The sequence below is a fragment of the Besnoitia besnoiti genome, chromosome VII (assembly GCF_002563875.1).
Source record: "Besnoitia besnoiti strain Bb-Ger1 chromosome VII, whole genome shotgun sequence".
Taxonomy (NCBI): Eukaryota; Apicomplexa; class Conoidasida; order Eucoccidiorida; family Sarcocystidae; genus Besnoitia; species Besnoitia besnoiti.
The window spans coordinates 1,630,246-1,644,416 of NC_042362.1; the positions used below are offsets into that span (position 1 = coordinate 1,630,246).

At 57.3% G+C, this 14,171-nt stretch overlaps 1 protein-coding gene across 1 annotated transcript; it reads left to right on the top strand.

Annotated features, from left to right (window-relative positions):
- Positions 1–4,760: 4,760 nt before the first annotated feature.
- Positions 4,761–12,505, top strand: BESB_078240 (1,4-alpha-glucan-branching enzyme; the record flags this gene model as incomplete). The annotated part of the gene is made up of 13 exons (XM_029366186.1): positions 4,761–5,410; positions 5,884–6,001; positions 6,208–6,442; positions 7,018–7,358; positions 7,597–7,744; positions 8,148–8,260; positions 8,711–8,927; positions 9,489–9,782; positions 10,126–10,264; positions 10,471–10,671; positions 11,084–11,326; positions 11,671–11,796; positions 12,256–12,505. The coding sequence occupies 13 exons, from the start codon at positions 4,761–4,763 to the stop codon at positions 12,503–12,505; spliced, it is 3,075 nt and encodes a 1,024-aa protein (XP_029217617.1).
- Positions 12,506–14,171: the final 1,666 nt, after the last annotated feature.

A 14,171-nucleotide genomic window follows, 5' to 3' on the forward strand; every position in this document is an offset into this window, starting at 1 on the left:
CAGGTCGTCATTCAGAGTTGCATTGCAAGACAAAACACAAATTGCATGCGGACAGGTCCTCGCAGGTGTGCGCGGAAAGTTTAGCCACTTCGATTGGATGCGAGGGCGACCGTCGTCCGTTGCCATTTCCATTTTCAAGCCCAATGGCTCAACTGCAGCGGATCCATTCTGGAGCGGTGCTTGTGTTGAGGAGGAAAGCCAAATGGGAAAATGGGTGAAGATACAACTCTAAGCCAACGCGCATTCGGGCGACACGCAGCTGCCAGGCTGTTTGCTTTCTTTTCTTTCCGCTGTGCTTTCATTTCTTCAAAGACCTTCGCAGCTGTGCTGCAGCTAAACAGAGGATTCGCCTTGGGGGGAGGAAGGCAGCTGCTGGGTGGCATTACTAAACTACTCGCAGAGTCACATGGCTATGCTCAGACTCTCGTGGCGCCTCTGGTTTCCCGGCAAAACCGGCAGAGCCAACAACTCCTGTCTCAGAAAGCTTACCTTTCCTGCCTCACAACTGCCGGCCTGGCGTCAAGCCGTCCATGGAGCCGAACAAAAGTCGTTTTCCACGCGTATGGAGCACAAAACAGCAGTTTGTCATGGCTGTCGTGACAGTCCTTACAGGTCGCGTGCGCTTGTCGTCTATCAGATCTCGCTTGGTGTCGGAAGCAGCGTTGCAAGTCTGGGCTAGTTTGGAGCACGTGTGTCTTGAGTATCTGGTATGGCGCGCACGTCTGCCAGAACAGTAATGCTTTCGTTGTGCCCTCTGCCGTCAGCCGCATCGTTGTCCGCGGCGGCATTGAACCGCCTAGAGCGGAAAGTTTGTCTGCAGTCCCCCTCGGGGGCGCCCTTTCGCCGACTTGACTACACTACTCAGTAGAACTGCCCCGTGACTGCTCGCTTTCACGTGCTAAAGCCCTCTTCATCTTCTGAAGTTCTGGCTCATGAACTGACAGACATCATGCGTCGAACGGCATGACTGCCCAGTGACAATCTTCGGTCTGCCCGACTCGGTAAGTTCGGCTTGGGTCGCTCTGCATGCCGCTGAAAAAGGCAAAAAGCAGTTGTGAGTCCCCGTAACTGAACCCTTACCCGTTTTTCGTGTGGCTTTCTCAACCGCGCCCGGCACACGGGGGGGGGGTGGGGGGGGAGGATGTCGAATCCACATGGGCCGCCCTCCGACACAGTCCGGACAAGAATCTGCTGAATCTACTCGTAATTTGAGGTTCGTATCAGTGTCTCACTCTTGCGCGTGGCGAGGGAGGGAACCTAATGGGCGCGGCGAGAGGACGCGTCCAGGAAAACGTCCCTGTCGTACAGATGCGACGTCTACATCTGCTCCGCGGTTAGCTGCATAGGGTTGGTTTGTCTGGAGAGCCACTCGGGCGTCTGTTTAGCGTCCGCTGTTCCACGGATGAACACCGGCTCATGTATGGTGAAGACGCGCCCCTTTCGAACGCGGGGGCATCGAGACAGACTGCCGCCCTCGAACGTCTTCCGGCTCTCTCGAAGAGACGAGAGCGACGCGTACGTTGGCGGCCTCCTTCCGGATCGTTAAAAGCCAGAGGGGTGCTTTCTGTGCGGCTCCCGACGCATCACATGGGAAGGCGGGGTGCTTCAGATTCAGAAAAAACTGAGTGAATCGCTGCGGAAGACCAATCGGTACGCACTGACACACCAGTGTCGCGCAGCCAGCACGTCTAGCGCTTCCCACAAACTTCGCAAGTTCACACATATGTGACTCTCCCTTTCTGCCGTTCTCGTTGTTCTGGCAGAGGCGATTGTCTGCAACGTCTGTATCTGATTTAGAGAGCCAGTTCTGCGTGACTATGCAGACCGGGCTGGTAGAACCGCTCATGCTAGTAATGCGCCTATGCGCCGGCCTGCCAACGAGGGCCGCCTGCCTTCTTCGTTCCCGTACCAAAATCCAACTCACGCCGATTTCACATGCTCATCGTAGTGAGGCCTTGGCCAGGGTTGTCCCGGCAGATCCAGCCAACGAAGGCAACCTTCAACCAGGCGCACCTTACTCGAGGCGCTGTCCTGCGTTCATCCCTTGTGTCAGTCCTTGGGTACACTCAGTTGCGGACAAGGCTACAGAAGAGGCTTGCAAGGCTGTGCCGCAGTCCCGCACCGAGACGGAATCAAGTTTAAGGTGTTTGCCTCGCTCTCTCTGAAACACGTCTTTCCCGAACCAAGAACAGTTCGAAAAAAGCGATCTGTCGACACAGCAACAATGCTAGACATTTGGACGTGTCGGCGCGACGCACCGCTCCTGGCTCACGTGCCAAAACCGCTCTCAAAGCGCCCGCCGAATGCAGTGCTTACAAAAGAGGAGTCTGTTGGACTCTTGTTACGCTACGGCAGCACACTTGCGTGTTGCTCAGCCTCTCGTGTTGTTGAGCGAGCCGGCGCTCCTCAGTCAGGTTGACGTGACTGGGATCCCGCGAAACAAACAGGAAGCCGTCGCTGTTTTCGGCAGAGTAGAAGTCGATCCAGTCTAGCCCATTCCTCTGCACCCTTGCCTACTCGCTCTCGCATCTTCCGAATCGACCATACTGCATGTTATTCGAGGATAACTCTAGCCCGTACCGAACTGGTTTACCTTCAAGAATTCATTTCTGCCCAGTCAGGCAAAATCGAATGCAACGAGCTGCGACTCCCTGCTCGCCTGCTCGTGTACGCGGCGGAAAGGAACGCAGACTGGTCTACTCCATAGCCGGCAACCATCGAATTCCGGCCCTGTACGAATATGAACTGAACGCGTCTGCTGCAGTGGACATAATCAGGACAAGCGGCAATGGAAGAGGCAGGACTGCTAAGCAGATGCCCAGTTCCGCATCTTCCGCATCACTGAAAGTGTGCCGCGGATCTGCACACGCACTGAATGAGCCGGCGCCCGCCGAGCTTTGTGCGGTTTTCCATGCAGAGCCGCATCACGAGGATTCAGGCGACCGCACCCCTTCGCCTATTGTGCTGTTCTTCTGGGTCAGAGGAAGATCTGTCTGTTCACTGATTTGGGGAAGTTCGGGCTGATGCATCTCTCTTCTGAATGCCGGCACGCCTGTGTGCGCGTGACTCCTTGGGGTTTTACACACGGTGACGTGGACCGGACGCTGTCGGCCGGCAGCCTTCACCAACATCGTGACTTATTCAAAAACAGACTCCTGCCCTAGGGTGTTTCGCGCTTGCGCATCTGGAGGCGCGTTTGCCCGTTTCGTCTGCAGGCCCGCGCCGCCGCAGATCTGGCGACGATGTGTGCGCCGGCTGCCGTTGTTCGCTCTCTCTTTACGCATACGTCGAGGTCTCTCGGCGGCGGCCTGTCCTGATTCTATCTCTTTTCGTGCCGCGCGCCTGGTGTCGCGTATCAGGACCCCTTCCGCCTGTAGGCGCAGCTATCTGCTTTTTGCTGTTTTTCGCTCGGATTTCACGGACGCGGGCCTTTAGTACCTTTTCTGTGCCGTTTGTCCGCACGTGTTCCCCGACAGAGCGGCAATCGACCTCGCACAGAGTATCAGCGTTGCCGCGCCGCACAAAAGCATGTTCTCTTTCAAAAAGCAAAGCCAAAAGTGCCGTTGTCGCTTCCGCCCTCTAAAAACCCGCCGTCTCCGTCTCTCGCCATTTTCTGTCCTGTCTTCGTTTGCAGATCTCCCTCGGAAGTCTGGACCTTCTGCTGCGCGTGTGCTTTCAGAAAACGCGAAGCGGTCACACGGGTGGCTTTTCCTTCCCGCCTCAGCCGGCGCCTCGACAGCCTCTCTGTCTCCGCATTTCGTCTGGCGGCGCTGCTTTCCCTGCAGACTGGAACTGCTTTGTTTTCTTTGGCTGTTGTGACGGTCCGACGCCAGTCGTCTCACTCAGAAGCAGCGCCTTCTGAATCAGCTCGGCGTCCCGAGTTTCGTTCGCGCGCTTGGAACTTGCGTCAGCGAAGCACACGTTTCTCCCGTGTTTTTCAGCGTCCATCGCTGACCGAAGAGGACAGGAGATCGCCCGCTCTGCCGTGCGCGAACGGCTGGCTCGCGTTTGATTTTTTCGTGACCGAGCTCCCTGTGATCGAATGCCGACAAGACAGGCCTGGCCGAATTTTGCTACTCGGTTTGCCCCTGTTTTGAGAAACGGACTCGAACTTGACATTTCGCACATCTCTGTCTCGGGATCCTGTGACACCCCGCGCCGTAAATAGATGCACGTGTGCCTGCTATATCTGCACATCTGCAAGTTCACACGGCGCTGCATTCGGATGTCCGCACACACACACACACACACACACACACGTGCATAGATGCAATCGCGTGAGAAGCGTCGTACACCTGGCGTTCAACTGTGTAAGTGTCTCTGAGTGGACTGTTTTTCCTGCTGGCCTTCGGCGCAATTTTGCCCTCCACTCGAAACGCGCTCGCTGCTTCAACTTTTTACTGCCGCGGTGTGTGCCCCCGTCGACTCTCGTGTGTGCGAGTTCATATCTCGTCGACCTGCGGAGCGGCGCCTCTTGCCCTAGGCATTCCTTTTCTGAACTTTCCGTCGTCTGCGTGCACTCTCCCTCTCCGGTCTCGCTTCTGCCGTGCGCACGCCCTGTCGGCTCGTCCCGCCGGACCTCTCGCGCCGTCTTCTCCGCGTTTTGGGTGGCGCGGGCTTTCTCGTCTGTTTCCGCTCTTGTGTGCCATACGTCTTCCGCGCGGCCTTGCTCTTGTGGTGGACTTTCGTCTCTCGCCGGTACGTTGCGGCGGCTGTCTCGATGCGCGCCGTCTGCGTCGCGAGTCTGGTCAGCCATCACGATGTCGTCTGCTGCTTCGGAGGTCTCCTGCAGTCGCGCCACAGCTGAGGGCGCGGAGAAGCGCAGCGCGTGCACCGCCGCCCAGCATGGCGCCAAGCCCGCGAAGCTCGGGCATCCATCAGTCACGGCGGTGACTGCCGCGACGACCCCCACGCTGGAGGGCAACCGCGGCGAGAGCTCGCAGCCGGAGTCCGACGACGACGACTTCGCCTCGCCCGCGTCCGTCTCTCACACACAAGCAGCCGACGCAGTGGCGGGCGCAGGGGCTGCAGCTGCAGGCGGTCACGCGCCGTTTTTGTCCGCCTCAGAAGAGCGCGCGGAGGCGAAGACGATGCAGGCGATGAAAGAGTTTGTCTCGCGGCAGGCGCGCACGCAGACGGGCTGCATGGGAGAGGGCTGCACCAGCGGCTGCGAGCGAAAAGAGAACGGCGACTGCGACGGCGGCACGGCCGTGAAGCGCGAAGGAGAGACGGGAGACCCGCCGCCGGCAGTCAACTTCGTCCTCGTGCCTCTCGACTCACTCCCCGCAGGCGCCTCCCTCAGTGACTACGACGTCCACCTCCTCCACAAGGCGCACCACGGCGACCCCTTCGGCGTCCTCGGCTGCCACGAAGTGAAGGCTGGGCAAAAAGAAAAAATCCTCATCGTCAGGTAACCAAACTCACCGAGGCGCTTCATCACACACATAGGGCGGGATAAGGTATTTCCAGAGCTCGACACATCTGCGCCGGCGGGCCTCTGTGCTTCAGTACAACGTTCCACGTGTGAAGGTCCATCCCATCCAGAGGTGGTGCATAGAGGGAGAGAGCGATTTGCATCTGAGTGACCCCGTGTGTCTTCGCGAGTCTTGCAACGCGTAAGTGCGCACTGGCTTCGGGACGCAGAGTCTCTCCTTCAGCGGCCTGAAGAGGATTTGAGTGGCGATGCGCTCGCGTGCGACATCCACTGGTGCGTTCATTCCTCTTTTTTTAAAGATATTTTTTCCCTGGCGTTGCCTCGGTCGTCTGGGTTGCGCGGTCTCCACAGGGTCTGTCCCGTGTATTCGCTCGTGGGCAAAGCGCAAAGACGTGAACCTTGGATGGACTCATCTTGACTCCTTCTTTCCTTTGTCTGCTCATTTCCAGGGCGTGGATTCGCAACGCACAGAGCCTCCAACTGCGGGCTTCTGGTCGATCCGAGTGTGTGCTCGCGTCGGCTGCCACCGTCGGCATGGAGAAGCGCGCGGAGTTTCTCTTCCAGAGGGTGAGCTCCTCATTCTTGCGCGCTGTGGGATCTTCCTTTGCCTGGTCTGCAAACTCTAGCAAAGTCCGAGATGCAACACCCCTACGGGGCGCGGGGGGAGGGGGCACCCCTGGGGGAGGAAGGGGCGTCTGCGTGCGCGATGAGCCTTCCGCCGAGTCTCTGCAATTCTCTTTTGATACGCCCTCCGGCGTTTTGCTGCGGCGCAGGCCTTCACTGTGCATCGCATCGCCGGCGACGCCTCCGCAGTCAACTCAACCGACGCGAGGCTGGAGACTGCGGAGCCGGGCGAGGCGGTTGCCAGCGACGCGCCGCCTGTAACGTTCAAGTATGAGATGCTGTGCATCTACGAGGGCGACGAGACGCGACAGGAGCGCGTCATCCAAGACACCTATAGCTTCGGCGTCCTCCTCCCGCGCTTTGACCTCGAGCTCTTCCAGTCGGGTAAGTGCGCCCCTGTGCATCGGCCGCGCATCTGCATGCGGTTTGGGGTTTAGGCATGCGAGCAGTCCTTCAACTGGCTCTTCGGGCCCAGCTGGAGAGGCCGTGAGATACACAACAGGCGCGCGCTGCACGCCTCACCTCTGCACGTAGACATGCACGCATACACATCTGTATGCATATGAACGGGAGCGTGTGTCTGTGAACGCCGCCTGCGCATCTCCAGGGGAGGGAAGATTCCACTCGTTTTGCGGCTGACTTTTCCGCGCAACGAGGCCTTCTGGCGGCAGGCCTCGTTGCGGGTTGCATCTACTCCGTGCGTATACATATATATATTGAGCTTGACGAAGCAGACGCACATGTGGTCTCTTCCGCGCAGGCGCTCACGCATTCAGCGATCGCCTCTGCATAGGCGATGCATGCCTGCACTTGCATGTAGACGCATGTTTCCACACGCCCTGCACATACGTGCTCTAAACAGGCAACCCTTACATACACATACGCACATATGTGCTTGTATAGGCAAATATATGTATATGTGTGTATGTATGTGTTTGTTTTTTTGCGGCTGTTTTCAGGATCTTGCTGGCACGTGGACAACTTGATGGGGTCTCACATCATGACGGTGGACGGCGTGCAAGGAGTGCGCTTCGCGGTCTGGGCGCCGAGTGCGTGCTTCGTGAGCGTCGTGGGCGACTGGAACGGCTGGGACGGCCGCGTGCATCCGATGCGGCGGCGCATCGAGTTTGGCGTCTGGGAGCTCTTCGTCCCGGGCATCGGTGCCGGCGAGAAATACGGCTACCGCATCCACACGCGCGGCGGCACAGACATCATCAAAATCGACCCCTACGCGCAGGAGTTCGAGATCCCGCCCCAAACTGCCAGCATCATCAGTGCATGCGATGACGCCTTCAGAACGGTCAGACACACCCCTTCATATATATATATGTATGTGTGGATGCCTCTGCACGCGTGTAGTTGTGGGGTTGAGTTTCGGCGCCCGCGCGAGTCTGAGGGAGGGACGCAGGACCGCGTGTGCGGGCGGCTGCGGGGTACATGCATGCGTTGATTGACTACCGAATGCATGCAGACGCATATATATTCATTAACAAATTAGAAACCAACTTGGTGTCTCTCGCGTCTCCTGCGTTTTTCAGCCCGAGGACCGATTCGTCTGGAACGACCAGGAGTGGATGGCGCGGCGCAAGGAGCTCGGAGAGAAAGACCTGCTGCGCAGACAGCCAATGTCGATCTACGAAGTTCACCTCCCGAGTTGGATGCGCGGCGACAATAATACCTACCTGTGTACGTGAACAAGTTCTTTCTCGCGTGCCGACGCGGATGCAGAGACACCCGAAAGTCTTCGCTCGGTGTTGACGTCCGCCCTTCAGGTCACCGATCGCTTGCACCTTTCACACTCTACACATATGCACATGCATATATACATGTATATTTGTCTAAACATGAAAACATATATACATGCATACGTATGCGTGTGTCTACTGGACGAGAAGATCGAACCATGAGGGTGTGGGAGCTCGCGTTCGGAGTGGCTGTGCGGCGAGTCGCAGGGATGCCTTGGCCGCCGCCTCTGCAAGTTTGCATGCACTGCTCGTGCGGCGTCTGTGCATGTGTAGTTCTGTCGAGGACGTAGGAAGGCGTGCGCCTGCGAGAATACGGTGGGCGGTGCGTTTTCTCTCCTCTCCAGCGTACAGGGAGCTGGCGGATCGCCTCGTGAGGCATGTGAAGGCCATGAACTTCACCCACGTCGAGTTCCTTCCGCTCGCGCACCATCCGTTTGAGGGCTCGTGGGGATACCAGGTGAGAGCCGCGCACACGCTGAAATCGCTTCTATCGCCGCGGCGGCGGCCTTGTCTGAGCGTCGTTGGGCGCTGCAGCGCGCCGAGCGAGTCTGCGGACGCGTCCTGTGCGCGCGACTCATCCTCGCGCCTTCCGCAAGGCGCGCACCGCTGCACGCGATTCTTGGTACGTACAGGCACGTGCCTACGCGCACGCATTGGCCTTGAGCGACGCGGGCGGGTCTCGTGTGGCGCGGCGGCTGCTGCGCCCTTAGGCGTTCTGTCTGAGGGCGAGCGGAAGACGGGTCGGTCGCCCCCGCCCACGCCGCTCGGCGTGCGCGCAGGCCTCTCCCTCCTGACCGCATGTGCGGTCAGCTTGGATTGATGTGCGGCTGGATTCGCCCACCTGTGTGTCAAGCGTCATGTGTGTCAAGCGTCATGCGTGCGCGTCTGGCGGTCCGGCGGCCTGCAGGTCACAGGTCTCTACGCACCGTACAGCCGCCTAGGGAACCCCGACGACTTGAAGTACCTCGTGGACACTCTGCACCAGGCGGGCATCGGCGTTTTCCTCGACTTCGTTCCTGCGCACTTCTGCAAAGACGCGTGGGGACTCGCGCGATACGACGGAGAGCCGTGCTACGAATACGCAGACCCGCGGGAAGGGGAGCACAAGACGTGGGGAACCCTCGGTAAGCAACGCCTGGACATCACTGATCGGCGGGAATCTCAATGTAGCGTAGGATAGTGAGATCCAACACTTTAAGCTGGCACACGAAGTTCAGCACGATGTCGACGCAGCGACACCGCGTGCCGCTTGCCTTGTCGTAGGTAGTGGTCCCGGTTGTCTCCTTTTTGACTTGAACGACTGTTCCAAAACACCTCACATTCTTTCAAAACGTGTCTCTATGTTGCTGTGTTATATACTCTAATTTTCTTGAAGTAAACTGGGAAACCTCGAATAAAAAATAATATAACCAGTTCTACAGAACTAGAGCAGCCCGTTGCTTTGGGGAGTTCCTTCGCCCTCGTGCACACGCGCCGAGAAGACCGGCTGCTTCCTTCGGAGTCGATCTTCGCCTCCACTCCCGCGTCGCAGGCGAGGCCGTTTTGGGTGTCGATCGGGGGACAGCAGAGCGGATGCTGAGGGGGCTTGCGGTGTCTGCTGTCTGCCCTCGGAGCGATTCTTGCGTTCGCCTTGTCTATCGCGTTTCTCAGCGGCCTTCTGGACGTGTGTGGGCGTGTGGCTTCAGTGTTCAACTTCCGGCGGAGCGAAGTGCGTTCCTTCCTGCTCGGCGCGGCGTATCACTGGCTGCGGAGATACCACATCGACGGGCTCCGCATCGACGCAGTCTCTTCGATGCTTTACAAAAACCACCAGCGCGAGCCCGGTGACTGGCTGCCTAACGAGTTCGGCGGCGACGCCAACCTCCAGGCGATCTCGCTGCTGCAGGAGCTGAACTGGGTGGTGCACCAGGAGTTCCCCGGCGTCTTCACCATGGCTGAGGAAAGCACCAGCTGGCAAGGCGTCACCGACAAAGACAAGGGTAAACGGAGCACGAAAACCAGACGAAAACTGAGCGCGAAAAGGAAGCAAAAAACTGTCTATACACGCATGTAGATGTATATGTATAGGCAGATGTATGCTGATGCAGGACGGGGGAAGTATGCTGTCGGGGTAGATGGTCTCCGTGCGCGGCGCAGGTGGAGCAGCGGCGAGAGCAAGAGAGCAGTTCAGTGCGCGCCTGCGTCCGTCCACCTACGTATCGATGTCTATATGTTTACTTACATGCATCTGTCAATATCTGTTTGTGTATCTGTAGATCTATTTATCTCTCTCTATGTTCCGACGGCGACTTGTGGGGTGCCTGCGTTGTCTGGCGTCTGCAGGTCTGGGATTCGACGCGAAGTGGGATCTCGGCTGGATGAACGACACACTCAGCTACCTCTGTCTGCCGGTGAACAAGCGCCCCGAGCCAGCTTGCCACAACAAGCTGACCTTCCGCGGCCTGTACATGGCGCACGAAAAGTGAGATGCGGGCGCGAGGCGCGCCAGAGCAGCCAGCGAGGACACTGCGCGCCGCAGTCGACCTCTGTCTACGTGTGTCGCGTGCCAGTCGATCGCACCGGACAGCTGCGCGGAGCGGCGGGCGCCTGCGTGTGGTCGCGCTGTGTGAGCTGGCGGTGTTGCGACTTTCGGGCTGGCTCGGTGCCGCGTTTGTCACTTCTCTTCAGGTGGATTCTGCCTCTCTCGCACGACGAAGTCGTCAGCGGCAAGGGTTCGCTGCTCGATAAGTGCGGCTTCGCGGGGAGTCCCTTCGAGGACCGCATTCGGACGCTGAAGACGCTCTTCGGGTTCCAAGTCGGCTCTCCCGGCCGTCCGCTGATCTTCATGGGTGCGGAAATCGGCCAGGGCAGAGAATGGAAGGACAGCCGGTGAGGCAAGACGCCCCTTCGAAGCTTAGGGGTACAGGGCCACTATAAAGACTCGTATAGGTGGATGCACACACATACACATATCCGTCTATCTAAGTCTACCTATTTATATGTGTATACCTATGTGTCTATATCTATCAATGTATCTATCTGTATCCGTCTCCCTTTCTGTCTGTCAGTCTATCTGTGTGGCTATATAGACCTAGGTCTATTTGCCCATATGTATATATATATATATATATATATGTATAAATACGGGGGGGGTTACGCGAGTGCCTCGTAGCCCATACACGCCTGCGGCGTCGCGCGGGGCCGTGGCATCCTTCTTTTCGTGTGTGCTTGGTGGCGCAGCGCCTGGTGCATGCGCCGCCGTTGCAGCGACGTTCTTGGAGTTCTTTTTGTTGTGCCTCAGGTCGGTCGACTGGCATGAAGGCGAGGAAGAGCTTCGGAAGAAGTTGTGCATCTGGGTGTCTGACCTGCTCGCGGTGTACGTTCACCACAAGGCGCTGCATGCCGGCGACGACGAGCCGTGGAACTTCAAATGGACGGATTGCGACAACAGCAAGGATTGCGTCATCGCTTTCCTCAGGTCGTACATGGACTGGTACAATGACATCCTTGTCGTGTGCAATTTTTCGCCCAATACCTACTACCGGTACGCGGACAAACACCCGGCAACAACGCAGGCGGGTGCTTGCAGACGGCTTGCCTGCATGCTTGCGCTGCAGAACTCGGGCGTCGATTCGGCCTGTGTCAGGGGAAAGCGACTCCAGTCTGAATCTGCACGGGGCGTTTTGCCAGATATGACGCACATGCGTACGGTGTATCCCAATAATGCATGTATGCATATATATATGTATGTATATATATTTGTGAATGTATGTACGAGTCTATTTAGGATGGGCGACGGCCAGCACTACGGTAAGGTGGAGGCGCGCAAGGTCGCGAGCGCGGGCTGTGAATGCAATCTGATAACTATGCGCTTTGCGGGCTCTGCAGGTACCCCATCGGCGTGCCTCACGGAGGAGAGTGGGAAGTGATTCTGAACTCGGATGACTGGCGATACGCCGGCGGCATGGTTGGTCCGGGTAACCTGTCGCGAGTCCACACGACGCAGGGCGGACGGTGAGCAGGCTTTGCAGGGCAACGCACTCGCAAACATGTAAAGGGCTATTACGCATTATTTATTCCTTTGGAGATCCTGTTGACGTGTCCTCGCCTCGTTAGTCCACAAAAACAGCATTTATGCAGATATAAATCTATATATACGTATATATGTATATGGCTTCCACTGGAAGGCACTACGTGTGCTAGCTATCTGGTTGGGCATGTATAAAATGCGTGTATTTATATGTATTGTACGTATGAGTAAAGGAGTCCTTTGCGCATGCTGCGAGCTACTTACGCCAGTAGAGTCAGCTCGCAATGTTGTCTTTGGAGTCGCGCGAATGAGAAGCAAGAGCGTGTCTTTTCTGTAGTTGAGTTGACGAGCTGGCGACGTGTTGAGAGAGGAGACTGAACACGCGAATTACGGGACAGTGCTTCCGCAGCATGCCGGAATGTGTGTCTGCATGTTTTTTTCAGTCTGGGCTGGCCTTACTGCTTGTGGATCGACCTCCCGCCCTTCGGGTGTCTCTACCTGAAGGCCCCTCAGCTCGCAGCCGAGCAGCGGAAGGCGCTCGAGGCGGCTGCAGAAGAGGAGAGCGAGAAGCAAAAAGAGAGTGCGGCACGCCAGCAGACAGATGCCGTGGAGAAAGAAAGAGACGAAACGGCCAAGACGAATGGGTTGAGCAACGCCAGCTCTGCTCAGTCGGATGGAAAGCGAGAGGCGTGAGCAGGCGGACATCGATGTCCGGTGTATACGAAAGGGGGGCGACCTGGCGGGGGTTTGCATGTCTCAAAATACCACAGGCCCTATTATCTGCATAGTGATCGAGGCAAGAACCGCGCCTGCGATAGATTTCTTGGATGAATGCATGTGCATGCGGCGTGAGAGGCCCGCCATCGAGGTTTTTGAACCACTACAGGGAGGACGCTGAATTTCCAAGCCCGCTTTGCGTTGACTAGAGAAAAAGGCGTATGACGCAGAGACTGCTTAGCTCGCCAAGAGACACACCAACCGTGTAAAGCGAAAAACAAGTGTGGAAGGCCCCTCGCGTGCTGCGGTAGCGTTCGTAGACCCGCTGGTCGTGTATGCGAGCGCCTTGAAAGGCGAAAACCGTCGCCTAGTGCCGCAGCACTAGCCCTCTTGAGCTCCCGCAGAAGCAGTGTGTGCGCGCCGCCATCTGGAGCATGCCTCCGGCGGGTTTACCACATTTTCCGCGCAGAAGGCCTAACTGTTGTCACTGGGTCTGTGCACGGCCTCAGCGAATACGGGACTGAAGAAGTGAGGGCTGTCGCCCCGTCGTTGGAGACGTTCTCAACCGTAGTGCCGACCGAAAAACTTTAGGGCACATCACGTAGTAGGAAAAAACACTAATGACACCCACGAGTCGCAAATACACACACACGTCGGCATCCCCCTTTTCGTCTTCGGGGTGTATAAACACTCTTAAGGCTTTGCAAGAAAAACGCGGGTGAGCACCCTCCCGGCAGCGCTCGGGAAGAGCAGCCCCCGAAACGAAACGCATTCACTCCTGTCGCTCTCCCTCCTGGTGCGGCGTCTACTGTACACCACAACTGGAACGCAGGCAGTCTTGTTGACCTTTCCCTGCACCCGAGACAGGCCGCTTGTGAAGCTCACAGTCCAGCCAACAGCCACAGGACGCCGGAAAAGCTCAAAGCTTCGCCCCGCACCCATACGAATACGCAGCGGGGAAGGCTGAAGAAAACAATTGGACACCAAAGTAACTTGCAGAACGAGTTGTTTGGGTTGTCGGAGAGAGCTTCGACGGTTTGGGAGCGTGTGTATGCGGCAACCAAGAGACAACGACGGAAAAAGAGATGCGTGGGACCCCGTATTTTCCTTTCGGTATGTGGTTGAAGAAGCGCAAAAGCACATGAAGTCCCAAACAGAAGCCACGAGCTTGTTGCCGGTGCCTCTCTGCTCTGGGAAAAACAGAGAAAAACACATGCGCGGCCTCGATCTTCTGATTGGGCGAATCTTCTCTCTCCTCGAAAAACTCTCGTTTCCTCCGCTCCCTTTGAGCTGCGACGAGAGAACGGCGAAGGCGAAGGACGAAGAGAAGAAACGCGAGCGCACACGGTCTGTTCTGCAACTGTTCATTCACCAGTACACCGCCCCCTAGCCCTTTCAATATCAAACGCCGCACGCTGTCCGCTCTTCACAAATATGGGAGCGTGCCGGCACAAAAGGTGACATTTGCCATGAGACGAATCTACATGCACACTGTTCTTGACATGTGTGGATCAAATCAGTGATAGAAACCCCAGAAGCTTGTGTGTCTGTCGCTTCTGGGAGAGCTACGCGCTCTTGTCAAATTCGCAGACTCCCTTCCTAGCAGCCAGTTCCTCACGTAAAAGGTCCCTGTTTCTAGCAC